The sequence below is a fragment of the Perca flavescens genome, chromosome 5 (assembly GCF_004354835.1).
Source record: "Perca flavescens isolate YP-PL-M2 chromosome 5, PFLA_1.0, whole genome shotgun sequence".
NCBI lineage: Eukaryota > Metazoa > Chordata > Actinopteri > Perciformes > Percidae > Perca > Perca flavescens.
This window is the reverse complement of record NC_041335.1, coordinates 29,974,315-29,988,529: the sequence shown is the minus strand read 5'-3', so window position 1 is coordinate 29,988,529 and position 14,215 is coordinate 29,974,315. Positions and strand designations below refer to the sequence as shown.

At 39.6% G+C, this 14,215-nt stretch overlaps 1 protein-coding gene across 1 annotated transcript; it reads right to left on the bottom strand.

The window, feature by feature from the left end:
- Nucleotides 1–9,132: 9,132 nt before the first annotated feature.
- dmrt2a (doublesex and mab-3 related transcription factor 2a) lies at nucleotides 9,133–13,926 on the bottom strand. The gene is made up of 4 exons (XM_028578561.1): nucleotides 13,757–13,926; nucleotides 12,588–12,990; nucleotides 10,839–10,941; nucleotides 9,133–10,376 (listed from the first exon to the last, which is right to left on the bottom strand). The coding sequence occupies exons 2-4, from the start codon at nucleotides 12,942–12,944 to the stop codon at nucleotides 9,286–9,288; spliced, it is 1,551 nt and encodes a 516-aa protein (XP_028434362.1). The 5' UTR covers nucleotides 12,945–12,990; nucleotides 13,757–13,926; the 3' UTR covers nucleotides 9,133–9,285.
- Nucleotides 13,927–14,215: the final 289 nt, after the last annotated feature.

The following is a 14,215-nucleotide window of genomic DNA, read 5'->3' as shown; positions in this document are numbered from 1 at the left end:
GATTTCCAAGTTTTTTGTAATGTTTAAAAGTAGGTGTTAGGTGTTTCTCCTTCCGACCAGAAATGTGGGCTTTTATTTTGGGCATGCATCTTCATCTCTTTACAACACACAGAGCTGACAGTAAACAGGTAAAATGAACATTTGTTAGGCCTCGGGGATACACCCAATGTGATTTGTTGGGAAGCACTGAACATAAACAAGTCTCCACCAACTCCTGATGGAGTCAGCCACTAAATTAGTAAACATTAACAACTTAATGTTTTGTGTACACTCGTGTCACAGCGTAGGAAAGCACATTGCTATTTCCAAATTAGTGATAACTTTGTTTGGCTCTTTATCTGTAACCAGTATAGCATGAAAGCATGTTTGGTGGAATTAGCAAGCTAACATTAGCCAACTAGCCAGCCATCCGGAGTGGGCTGCTCAGTCCCTTCGCTTCCCCACCGCAGGGCGACGTCTTCGGATACACTTTTATGCACCAATTTACGGTGGAAATACCTTTATTTAGCCTATGTGAAGAAGAAAAACACAGATGACAATTCAAATGATATCAAAACTATCATGGAAAGTATGTTGTTGCGGGTCATTGAGCATTTTTAAGTGGGTATATGGTAATCCTGAAGCTTTCTTAGTGGGTATACCTGCGTATCACATAGACTACACCACTGCTTGAGAGCCTTTTTCACTAGTAACAGCTGCCAACCTCTAAAACTTAACAATGAGCTAAAAGAAGCTCACATTATGTATTGTCATATGCACAACAATTAGCAGTCGTTGACAATGAAAATCTTATATCTCAGGAACCCTTCTAATGATGCTCATAAATATGTATAAAAAGGAAAATCATGCAAGTAAAAAAAAATAAAAAAAGGTCTATGGAGCTGAGTGGAACTTTAAAAAAGCCTGCCTCCTAGCCATCCTATACATTTGATGTTTGTGTTTGTTGTGTTGCCATATTGTATATTGGGTCTTTGATTTAAAAAGCAAAAAGTCTCATGAAAAAAGGCAACATAAATAGTTTTGAACCTTGCCTCTGACGTCAAAGCCTGTTGCACCACACCCTTATTTAATGCCACTTGACATAAACTGAATCACACTTAATCCTGCATTGATTCTAAACGTTGCCACTGCGATGTTTATCATGTACTGAAGCAGGTACACGCATCCTATAATGAACTCACTGAAGGAGTAGGTTAACTATAGTCTTAAGAGTAGCATATATCCTCACATATGAGCACCATCAGCTCCTCCAGATGGACCAGTAAAAGTGTCCCACTCTGCCCATGCAGACACAGGAAGTTCCAGTCTGGATTTTGACTGCTAGTTTGAGGACAGATTATTAAATCCATCTTTTACTATGGAAATACATACTGTACTGCAGAGACAGCTGGCTGCATGACATGATGAGACAAGTTGCCGTCCACAACACTCAGAACTGAAAAGACTGGAATTCTTAAACAGGAAACAGAGTCATTATATAAACTTGGTGATGATGAAGACATGGATTATTTACACGGTAGCTGTGTCCCAATATATACTACTCATAAACTCATAAGGTGTATATATATATATATATATATATATATATATATATATATATATATATATATATATATATATATATATTATCTACATATTGTCTACTTAACACAGAAGAAAAGCAGGTTAGTGGAAGCCATTGGGGTTTCTCACAAAATTGACATCTGCTCCTTCTACTGTTACAAACCTAGCTATTCAATTTACAATAGAGGGGGGAGGACATGGCATTAGACAAAAGAGCTCACCAGCATGATCCATTTCCACCTGATCATTTGCCTGTCTCGTTCACGGACTAAAAAAACACTTTCCTCTTATCTGTCTCATTATTGAGAGTCGTTTACACATGAACAGTCAAGGGACAAAGGAAATAAATACCTAAAAATAACCTCAAACGCCCGTGGTGCAGTTAGAGTTCTTGTATCTTTTCATCCTTTAAATGCCTTAAAAATGAAACCATAAATATAATGGACTCATTAAAATGTCTTTTTTGTGTTATCAGTGTCTTTTTTTTTTTTAACTCAGCCTCAAAAGACAACAAGTAGATGCCTCACTAAACATAGACGTTCTGTTTGCCTGGCGGGAGACTGTATAGGGAGTGCACATTTGAATACACTCTTATAGGCCTATGCAAATCAGAGCTTGTAAGTGTTAACTTAGCAATCGCGGTGTTTACTCTAGCTAGTTTAAACCAGGTGCGGTGGTCATTTATCACTGTAGAATTACAGCTGCATCACCTGCACCGACCTCTACGTGCAGTGGTGTCAGTGCTGCAACAGCCGCAACTGATCTCTTTTTTTCCATTTGTACTTCAGCTACAAAGTGCTGTGAATAAACTCAGGGGAATTGCAGAAGGCAGCAAATACAACAACCCTGACAGAAACAACATTAGTAATAAGTTCGCACAGTATACTGCAGAGAATAATGATATTTTCTTTGGGTGACAGTGCAACACAAAGCATTTTTCCATAACATTTACATGAATGCTTAGACTAGCAAATTCCCTGCAAAAGCTCCGCAGATGGAGAAGAAGCCAGTGTTTGTATAAGTCACAAAATAAAAACATTTTTCTTAAACAAAAAATGGGGGAATCAAGAACATCTCAAAAGGAGCAGCAGTGAGAAATATGGGTCATCAAATGTTACAAGCTGATTGTGAAAATAGATGACACATTAAGTAAAAGGTGATTGCTTTTGTCTTTTTTTCATTCTCAAGGTTCACCTTCCCAGACACTGGCTGCTCAAAGATTTACAATTATTTGCATTAACTTGCAAATGCTGGTATCATCTGGATTTGAAGTGGCTGAATTTGCCTTTCTCCTTTATCCTTGCGTGAATGTTTCAAAATGATTCAAGAGAAGACTAGACACACCTTCAAGTAGCCTTAACTTGCAAATTAAAGTGGACTCCCTGTTAACAACTGGTTTTTACTGAAACAAAGCACAATGCTTACTTCTCCCTCCCCAACTAATTGTTTTATGTACCTGAGGAGAAGGTGTTTACTTTGAGCCACAGCCTGGCTTGTCTTCTTTAGTGCTCCAAATTTCAGTTTGTGTTGTAAAAGCGTCTTTCTTTCCCCCCCCTGCTGTGAGCAGACGTTCTGAGTGATGCTGGGGGCTACTGCAACAACAAAAACAAGAGCACAGGTGTCGTGCCGGTGGTAGAAAAAATAATTTTCGAGTCTCAGGAGGCAACTGGATGCTGTGCAGCACAGTGGACATATTGTGTCAGTGTTGGCCTGCAGCCTGTGTTGGTGTAAACATGGCAGATTGGATGTTTAGATATAGCAACTGTTGATGGTAAAGCTGCTTTTGAGGCAGGAATAATTTCAAAATTAAAATTTACCTCTAAACTAACTTTAACTGGACACGGCTAGGCCGTATGAAATCTGTAAATTTTCATAAGGCAGCCTGCGAAAATCTCTTTTTTGTGTTGCCTTCATTTTCCAAGTGCCATTGTTTTGCTGCAATGGTGCCAATGCAGCGAATAGTTTATCCAGATAATTTACATTGTGTGGAAACAGTGACAGACTCGGGCTGTCTGTGTGGCAGGCATGACAAATAAATTTTGAAAAAGGGCACCAGCTGCACGTGGTGTTGTACCGTGTTTTCTCCTCTGAAAGTGCACCCTAGAGGGCACTACATCTTGTTTTCTCCATTTTAAGGGCAACCTAGAAGGCACTGCATTGCATTTTCTCCACTGGAAGGGCACCCTAGGGCACTTTATCATATCTTATCTACAATGGGGGCATCCAAGAGTACACTTTTGCTGCGTTTTCTTATAAATATGGAGGCATCAGGGGGGGGATCACGCCGGTCCACCCGTGTATGGAAACAAACTCAACACAACATTATTCCACATGTTTGAACAACAAAACAACTTCTCTACCCTGCTGTTATCTTTTATGTACTGCAGATGTTCAAGTTAGCTAACTGCAAAAGATGAGTGTATGTGACTGTGTTTTCAGGATATTCCCAGACACCCCAGCCATGAACCACCAGCCTTTCGCCCCTATCGAACCTTAGGCCTGACAACTTGGTAATTAAGTGGGAGCAACTTGTCAAAAAAGCTGCAGTGCTACACATTTCTTCTTGGATTACAAGGTGCTGGGAGGGAATGCAGGAACTGGCCGGTGTTCCTCTCCCTGCTGCTGCTGGTAGAGACAAATGAATAGGGATCCTACCCTTTTCTTCACGCCCGCTGATCGCAAATTCAAAATACAGCATGTGCCCTTTATTTCTAGAGTCAAAATAACCCACCGTGGGATTTTTTTCCGTGAAGGTGTGTGTTTGAGTATGTGGTGCTTAATAGATTCTTAATGTGCAAAGGATTGTAGCGTATCAGAGGGTCTGGGAGTTACTGGCGTGACAACGGCAACAGTGGAACGGATGGTTTGCTTCAACACCTGGAGAAGGGTTCATATGTGTGTGTGTGTGTGTGTGTGTGTGTGTGTGTGTGTGTGTTATGGGTTGAGAGCTAGATTGTGATAAAGCAATAAACCAATGTCACAATCACTGGCAGGGCAGCCAAATGCTATATGGGCAGGAGGACAGAAGAAGAATGGAGCTGTTGTATCGTAGCAGGGGAAATCCATACTCGCTGATCATTGCATTTTATTTTATTTTTGTTGGACTTTTTGTTCCAATGTATTCTCCAAGGCTGAATGGTTTCTGCATGTTACTTATTACTGTAACAAGACTAAAACAGCCTTTAGCCTTTAGAGTCTGCAGCCATGCTAGCAGCTCTGTGAGGCTGTACATAAGCACAGCAGTGTTTTGAGCTAAATGCTAACGTCTCCATGCTAACATGTTGATGTTTTACAGGTTTATTGTTTACCGCACTCACCGTCTTAGTTCAGCATGCTAACATTAAGTCCACACACGGCTTAATATGGACCAAGATGTCCACACACACACTTTTGTCCTATAGTGTACATAAAGAAATAAAGAGCTGAAATGTAATATACATATAATTTGAGTGAATGCTGCACTTCAGACTTTTGCTCAATAAAAGTGTTGTAATTTCCATACTTCTTATGTCTAATTATTCTTCTGTTTGTAATCTCCTGTTATAACTTTTATTTGCTTTATTTGTTTAACTTTTTGAAGTATTTTTTATGGATTGCAGTCAGAGACGACAGCAAACAGATAATTCATTGTACCGCACCATTTGTGCTCTCTGCATATGACAATAAAGCTTTGCATGTTGAATCTTAAATTTGTATTTGTATTTGGTCCTTTAAATGCAAACAAGTTGAAATTTGACATGACCACATTAGATAATATAAGATAAAGATTGAGATACAATAAGACTTTATTAATCCCCAGAGGGTTGCAGCAGCACAAAAATAAAAATATAATATAGTATCAAATTATACATTATAATATATTAACACAATATAGGATAGTATAGTATGGGTTATAGAATATAGTATAAGGTGAAATGTTGGGCGTAATATATAGCATAGTCCAGCAGTACATCACAGAATATAAAATACAATCTACTGTGTGTGTGTGTGTGTGTGTGTGTGTGTGTGTGTGTGTGTGTGTGTGTGTGTGTGTGTGTGTGTGTGTGTGTGTGTGTGTGTGTGTGTGTGTGTGTGGTTGTGTGTGTTTGTGTGTGTGTGTGCGCGTGCGCGTGCGTGTGCGTGTGCGTATGTGTGTGTGTTGTTCCCAACATCACAGCATAAAGGAAAGTAATTGAAGTCTCTAAATGCCAAGCGACACCTGCGTATCCCACACAAAATGCTACTGTGTGAACTACAACTGTTGATAAGAGGCTGGTGGGGGCAGGGAGGAGGAGAGGGGAGAAGAGAAGGGAGGAGGAGAGGTGTTGAGTCAACAATCCAGTTCACTCTGCTGACATGTTAAATCTCACACTTTGGGAATGAGAACTCAGTACGGACTTCAGCAGATTCTTATCAGTGGCGGTTAGTGCAGACAAACACTGTCACCAACTGCTGTGCAGAACCTACAGTTTTAGGAGGGGGTTATTCCATACTGTAGTACTGTACAGTAAATACATACAACTACATTTATATTCCAGAAGTCATCTTTTTAGATCTGATTGTATCTGTGTAAGTTATTGAAACTGGAAAAGACTTGAGAATAACACCTGATAAAGAAAAGCCTCCTCCTAGTTGTCTGACCTAACACACACACACACACACACACATACACACACACCAAGATGCAGGCAGAACAATGTCTTCATTGTGCTCTTGTTATATCTTGTTATATCTCAAGATTTGATACATCAGGGCTTTAAATGTTTAAGTTGGATAAAGAATTATAATTTCCATGTTAATTCTTTTTTTAGTTTTCATTTTCTCAAGTACGTTTCTTACTGTATGTACAGTTTTGAGGTTTCTTGGACTTTTACTTGTTGTTGTTCTTTATATCCAATCTATGCTACTTTTTACTTCTATTCCTATATATTTCAGAGAGAAATGGACATTTTACATGCAACTTTACATACAAAATATCTGATAAATTTATGAAATATGCAATAGGTCAAAAGTCCCACATCCCCTCACAGGTGTTTTCAGCTTTGTTGCTGATTAGACCTGCTCAGGCTGGAGTTGTGCAAAGCTATGGCGGGATTTACGTGAGGTCCTCATGTACTAATAAGAATGATAAAGAAAAACCAAAGTGTAAAAGATACTTGTCCCAGCCAAGAAACTGTGTCAGATAAAAGGGTGACTTTTAATTTTAACAGTTTGGTTTCTCTTTCTCCACTGTAGCTTTCAAAAAAGGCAATACACACCCTATAAATGATCTTTTTAACAATGTATCAAATTAAACAGTAAGAACATTACAACCACATTTCAAAACATGTAAATACAAGACAAACATCATAAAATGGTGGTCACAAAAAAAACCAAAAAGATGTAACCCAAGGTCCACGTACTATTATTTTTCTGAGCTTTCAACGGTTAGCTTAGCTTTGCATAAAGATTTGAAACAGAGCGGAAATGATAGCCTTAATGGAGTCTCTACTGGTTGCCTGACAAACTTGTCTGACAACTACAACTTGTCATAAACTTAGTATTTTTTTTTGTAACAAAGAACCAGTCAAAGTGCGAGGCTGAGCTAACTGGCTGCTGTTGGCAGCTTCATATTTACTGTACAGACACGAAAGTGGTATTCTTCTTCTGTCTCTAACTCTCCTGTAAAAGCAAATAAGCATATAGAGTATTCAGCAAACAAGTTTTTCCCAAAATGTTTTAATTTTAAAAGTACACATTTTTAAATTTTTAGATACAATGATACAAAAAGTATGTATTTTTAAAAGAATAATTAAAACAATATATTTTCTGAAATATAGTCTATAATAAAATTATATTAAAAAAAAGACTTTAACTACACTTTTAGTTATATTTCTATAAATAAACTGAAAAGTGAAGACGTCCTATATTTAGTGGAAATATATATTTTCACCAGTATTTTTTCCATCTGATATTAAACCTACCATGATTGCACAAGCTATTCTCACCCTCATACACACTGTAAAAGAATTTGACACCACAGGCTACTAAAATGATGTCAGCTCTCTCTGGTGACACAAAATGTCAACATCAGATCAAATCCAATTACAGCAGGAACAACAGGACTCTCTTTGAAACGATCACACATCCACAATCTCCTCCTGACATGAGATTTCTCAGTGGGCTTAAGAGTAGAGGAAAAAAAGTAAAGTGACAAGAAAATAGAGCTTTAAAGTGGTTTGGCTGTAGATTCATGCCGATGAAATGTGAACGTTTGTGCCAGAAAGAAGAGATTAGTGACTTTTTTTTAACATCTCGTCTTGTTCATTATTGCACGGATCAGTGTTCTGCAGCTCATGTGAAACCCATGTTTGAAGCTTTCTTTCAGCGTGGACACACACACACACACACACACACACACACACACACACACACACACTGAGAGTCCGTAACTGGAAAGGAATGAGTGGAGAAATGCATCTTGAACAGATGAGATGATGCTGCTCACAGATTTATGGGCCGATATCATGTTTCAAACCTCAGCAGAACACAGTTAGACTACATTTACACTTAATGTATGTGTTCTGTTTGTGTGATTTGTGTTTATGCAAATACACAATATCATAAAACAATCGGGCACTATTCCTTGAATGCCTCTCAGTGAGTCTAAGGTTTACAGCTTTAGGTTCTTTTGTTAAGAAAAGTTAAATATTTGCTGTCAAATTTACGTAAAACTCCTTTATGTTTTATTGTCGGGTTCTAATGTAATGTCCCAATGATTTGTGAAAATAAAAATCCAGGTCTGCACATTTGGTTTCAGATATAACTCTGCTGCTCTGATTTAGTTGATTTTTATCATCTTGACAAAACCTTCCTCTAAATTTTATACAAGACATGTCAGGTTTCAACATAAGTTACAGTTAAATGAGCCCCAAAATAAAAAAAAATAGAAAATAAAAATAAGGCATTTATTTCTGGAGGACTTGTGACAGTAAATATGAAAAGTCAACAGCAAAGTTTGTCATAATCTATGTGATTGTTGTATATTCTAGTTACACATAAAGAGTTTAATGTGTCTGCTGTTGTCATAATTATCATCTTGACATTTTTCCAACAACACACAGATGTAAACTGAATATTTGCACTTATTTTGTAAATCTTACCATCAACAAAATGTGTCAAAAAGATTTCAAAATAAGATATAAAAGGTAGATTTTTTTTAAATGAGAAATGGTAAAAGAAAATTGTCCTTAGACTGTTTGTGGCATACTTACTTTGACTCACATACAAATATATATATAAAAAAAAATCTATCTGCTGGTAATAGTATGTGTACAATACGTTGTTTTTTATGAGGGCTATATCTCGTGTTTGGTGTGAACTGTTGTGAATGTAAAAAACCACAGTGATTTACTAGTGTGTGCAGACTAACTTCTGACCTAAACAAAAACCTGTTCACAGTTAAACATGTCATAACTTGAGCATAAAATGAAATACAAGAGTTTTTATGGAAAGAGTTCAGTCGTTTAAAGTTTATTGACATGAGGAAAACATTGGGGTAATGTTTAAATACTCTACACAATAAAGTTATTAAAACATGCACATGGAAAATATATACAGTACATAAATATTACATTGGGAAAAATATATATTTTCTAGCTTGTCTAATTAGACTTAGTTTGACCCCAAAACCAAAACTCTGAGATGTCCTCTAACTGAGACAAACCTAAAGTTTATAGTGCAAGAAAAGACACTTAATGGAAATTAATGGAATGCTCGACTCATGGCAGGTGTGGGTCTCTTCAGTATGGCCTCCACAGAGAAGGACAGAGACTCACTGGACGCCATCTTGGTCCCCACAGGTTTGGACAGAAAGTCTTTGGCGTACCTGTCAGTGATTTTGGCGGCCTGAATGTCCTTGGCGGAGCCCTCCCTAAACTTTCGGGCGGCCTCCTCTAAGAGCTCTTTGCAGTATGGAGCCCTGAGCTCCAGCCCGGCCCCGCCGCTGGTTTTCTCACTCAGCGAGTGCTGGATGAGGGATTGAAAGGAGTTGAGTTTCATGGAAAGCTTAGCGCTGTCCTTGCTCAGCTTGTTCAGGACTTGGCTGGAGTTTTGGGAATGAGAGTTGTTGGGGAAGGATTGTCCAAAGCTCCTCTTGAGTGGAGAGAAGGCTGAGCACTCCCTCTGGCCCCCCTGGGTGACACCGTGAAGTTTGGGATCAGCCCGTAGAGGGTCTGATGAGTCCTGCAGCGCAGCTGCTCGGGATCCTTCCAGTTTAGCAGCGAGGGCGGCCTCCGGCTCTGGCGGCTGGCTCTCAGCCGGCATCGCCTTGGGCTCCCACACAGCACCTGGCTTCATGTTCTGCACCGCCGTGGCATTGAACAGGCACTGCTGGTAGAGCAGGGCATCGCCCAGGTTGGCGGCACCGCGGGGCCACATCATGAAGCCGCCCCGTGACGGCTGCAGCGGGTAGTGGCGGTACGTGGTCGCCACGCTGACGTTGGAGGAGATGAGCTCGACGTTGGCTGAGCTGGCGGGGTACTGCATGGACATATCCAGGCAGTTAGGGCCGAGGAAGTTGCACAGCTCTTTGGGCTGGGGCTCAACCTGAGCTGCTGGCGAGTAGGCCGTCTTGTAGTTGTACTCTGCGGCGTGGTGAGCCATGCTGTTAGGGAAGATGAGCGAGGTCGCCTGGCTGTTCTCCAGCAGCTCTCGTTCTTTGTACTCCCGCTCCAGCATGATGGTTTCCAGCTCCTTGTCGGCGAAGGCCCTTCTCTTTCTCATGCGATCGCTCAGCGGCGGGGGGAGAGACGGGTTGGCCGCCAGGAATGGATCAGACTGCACCGGACGGTATCCTGTCATCAAAAGAACCCCCGTTTAATTCAAGGTTTATGGCAGTCAATGTGTTTTGGATTAAAGCTGAAGTCAAGCATGCATTCAGAAATGTTCACAATGATAAACATGCAAAATAAAAAAAGATTCTCACTCTGGACTAAAGAAAACATAAATCATGCTCAGTAATTAAATCATATTTGTTATGTTGTGAGTGGTGACAGTACAGCAGATGATAATAAGTGAACTTTTTGCATGCCAAACAAGTTCATCAAATAACTGCTTACAGAAGTTAACGAGTCCTTAGCACCGTTTTGGTGTTGTTAATGGAAAAGATAGAAATCCAAGACAGGAGAAACTGAGGTTTTATCAAAGTTAAACAGGGACACAGGATGACGAGCCAAGAGAAACTGGAAAAGATCAGAAACATCTAACGCAAACAAAATAAAACACGTTTCTGTTTGTCAGATATGTTGCCTTGTTACCTTCGAGGATGCTTTTGGCGAGCATGGTGGACGGTCGAATGTGTCGCTGATATATCGTCCTCCTCTCTGCTGGGATTTGCTTCCCAGATATTCCTTTCTTATCCTGATAAATAGAGAAAACAAGTGCTGTCAAGATGTTTTTCTTGATCCTTAAAAAATGCCTGATTTGTCACAGCTATAAAGTCCAAGTCCAGTGTTTGGATAATTAAATCCAACGTCTTAATAATAATATACTTAAAATATGACTCATGATACTGTTTTCTGTTAAAGCAGAATCACTACAGTATGTTTAGCATTTAAACATTAGAGGCAGGCCTATCAATTAGCCCACCTTCAATAAATCATATGTTTAATACATTTTTTTTTTTTTTGGCATGTTAAAGATAAAGAAATGAATGATTAACAGTTTTACAACTAAACCTGATTGCATAACTTTTAACTGCAATATTTTCACAAGACTGTGTAATAAAGGTTTCACACACACACATACACACACTCAAACAGAAAAAACTTCCATCTGGTATCATCTTCAAAATACCACAGCTGACGTGGTTCATTAGGCTATTTCACCGCAGACATTCTCAAATATTTGAATGTCACCGCAGTCAAAACACACACACATTTGCACACACACACGCACGCTCACACACGCACTTACACACACAGACACACACACATTAAAATAGGAAATAGGAAATATGTTGAGGAATGGAGATTTGTGTTTGTTTAGTAAAGATGGAAACATAATTGGAGGGTATTTTTACATTCTATAATTAAACCATGTAATTAGGCCTTGATTTATATTAAATAATGATTGTTTATTTACTGGGACAACATTAAAAACTTTTCAGGGATCATGCGATGCCACTTTGAGAACAAATGATTGACATTCATGTTTATTCAAAAAAAGAGATATGGTACTATTCACATTAAATACCTCAATTACCTGCCAAACAGTCAACCTTAATCTGATCCACTTAACTTAAACTAAACCTGATTCCATATTTGGAAAATAAAAAATGTAGGCTATGTTTCAACTTGCTAATGCTTTTCTTAAAAAAATTAACATAGTGACTTTTAGGCTACCGCAAAGAGAAGAAAAGCATGTAAGGCATGTAATTCTGTCGCATTATAGAAAACAAATGTCATTTATATATCACTAAACAATTGTATTTCTGTCGCTATATCAAAAACTTCTCAGGCCTATGGTCACATTTGAAACTTATTTTAAGCAAATTACCAAATTCAATGTACAATTTATTGTTTTGCCATTTGATTGTGATGTGTGTTTTAACGTGGATTTTTCTCTCTAGCCGAACAGCAGATTTTGAAGCAATGTGTGCGGATGGCAGTAACCGAGCCATTGGCTTCTGACATGTCTAGCAATATCAACCTGTCCTGCAAATCCTTACACCAAAAACGTTGCTTTCAAGGCCAGCGAGAAGGAGCGGTCTGAGGCGATACATTTGGAGGCACTTGGTACACTTGATTGGATTTTTGTTTAATTGGTAATTCTGTGTGTTTTTAGCGTAATCAGTACTCACAGGAAAGCAGTGTCCTATTGACTGAGGTGAAATAACTTTGACTGCGGGGTCCAATTTGTTAGCTTTTGCTAAATAAAAGCACTTGAGTGCATCAAAACTTTCCGGTCTTTAACGTTGATGACATAGGCCCACACACACACACGCACACACACACACACACACACACACACACAAACACACACACACACACACACACCGCGCCTACCTCAGTGGCTTGTTGCCTCCTCAGGGCCACCTGCGCCGCCATCACCCGCTGTCTCTCCACCACCAGCAGGCAGTTGGCGCACTGGCAGTCCCTCCAGCGGCAGAAGCGCTTGTGTCCCTTCAGGCAGGACACCACGCCGTGGTTACGGCAGCGGGCGCACTTCGGCGTCCGGCTCAGCTTCCTCTGCTCGCCCGGACACATGCCGCTGGTGCCCTGCTTGTCGTCGCCCTTGCCGCCGTCTCCGTCGTCGTCGAGCGGGGCAGAGCCGGGCCGGCTACACGAGTCTGCCAGGTCGTCGCTCTCCGTCTCCAGGCTCTCCACGTCGATTTCAAACTCGCAACCGGCGTTGTCTGACATGTCTGCCCGAGTCCTCCGCCAGGCTGTCTGTACACCCAGTGTATGTCTGTTGACAAATATGAAATATTATTGTTATTATTATTAGCCTATTATTATTATTATGGAGGTTTATATGGCATTTAAATTAAAAAAAAATCACTCCCACACTCACTTATTTTAATTTAAAATTAACTTATAAGGCTTTAGCAGTAGATTAGGCTATTTTTTTTTTAGCTCTAAATGTCTTCAAAAAGAAAAAGAAAAATCCATGCACATGGAAAATGAAAAAAAAAAAGATTTGATAAACGCATTGTTTTTAACTAGGTAGGCTAATCTGCAAATACATATTAGGAAAAGTATTCCTTAAAACCTAGAGAGAGCAGAAACCCGTCTGTCAACACAAACTAAATCTAAACTTTTTTGTAAGAGACCTCTATAGCAATATGATTGCTGACATTTATTTAAGATTAGCCTATTGAAGATATAAAACTAGAAAGAAACGTATAGGCTATTTAATTGTGTAGCCTACACATGTTAGGAAGCAAAGGGTGTAAGCAAATATAAAAATCTATTATTGGAAGCCTAAAATATATCACCTCAAGAGACCATTATGATTTATCACATCAGCCCAATAATAGTCTAACCACACTTCGGCCATCGCTTCTCTCTGTGCCCCCAAATGTAGCTTATAGTCGGGCTACAGTGTTTGGAATTTCATTGGTTATTTCATGCGTGCATTTGATCAAACCTTTGAGTTGTATTATCCCCCCCATGACATCACAAACTACTCTGTAAATAAACATATAAAAACATGAGAAAAGAGTCCAGTTTACCTCCAGAAGTTGATTCAGCGGTCGGGTCCAGAGGTTTTAACAGCAGTGTGGGACGTCGTTAAGCACCGTGATAAATCACACACACACAGAAACACACAGTCCAGGCTCCAGAACAGGCTTGTAATTAGCTGTTAATTGAGTGGATAAATGAGCGTCACACTCCGAACAGATCCAAGTTTCCTCTGAGGCACACACTCTCAGCGGCACTCCTATGAACCGCTTCAGTCTGCGTTCTCTGTCCTCTGATTGGCTGCGCCCAAACACGCGCTGACCAATAGGATTACGAGCGGTTATCCGGGCAGGGGCCGGGGAAAGTTCTCTTAGTACCGGTTAACAGTAGGCTAATTTCATTACTTTTCCTTGACAACTGTTGACTTTTCAGTAATGTAGTTCAGTAAAAAAAAAAAAAAAAAAAAAAGAACAATAGGCTGTCTTTGTAACCCAGAGCTAATTATCCTA

Excerpts from the sequence above, each read along its gene's own strand:
- dmrt2a (XM_028578561.1), bottom strand. The coding sequence starts at position 12,944 with ATGTCAGACAACGCCGGTTGCGAGTTTGAAATCGACGTGGAGAGCCTG. Across the intron at positions 10,942-12,587 it reads GGAGGCAACAAGCCACTGAG|GATAAGAAAGGAATATCTGG; the intron begins GTAGGCGCGGTG and ends TCTATTTATCAG. Across the intron at positions 10,377-10,838 it reads CGCCAAAAGCATCCTCGAAG|GATACCGTCCGGTGCAGTCT; the intron begins GTAACAAGGCAA and ends TTTTGATGACAG.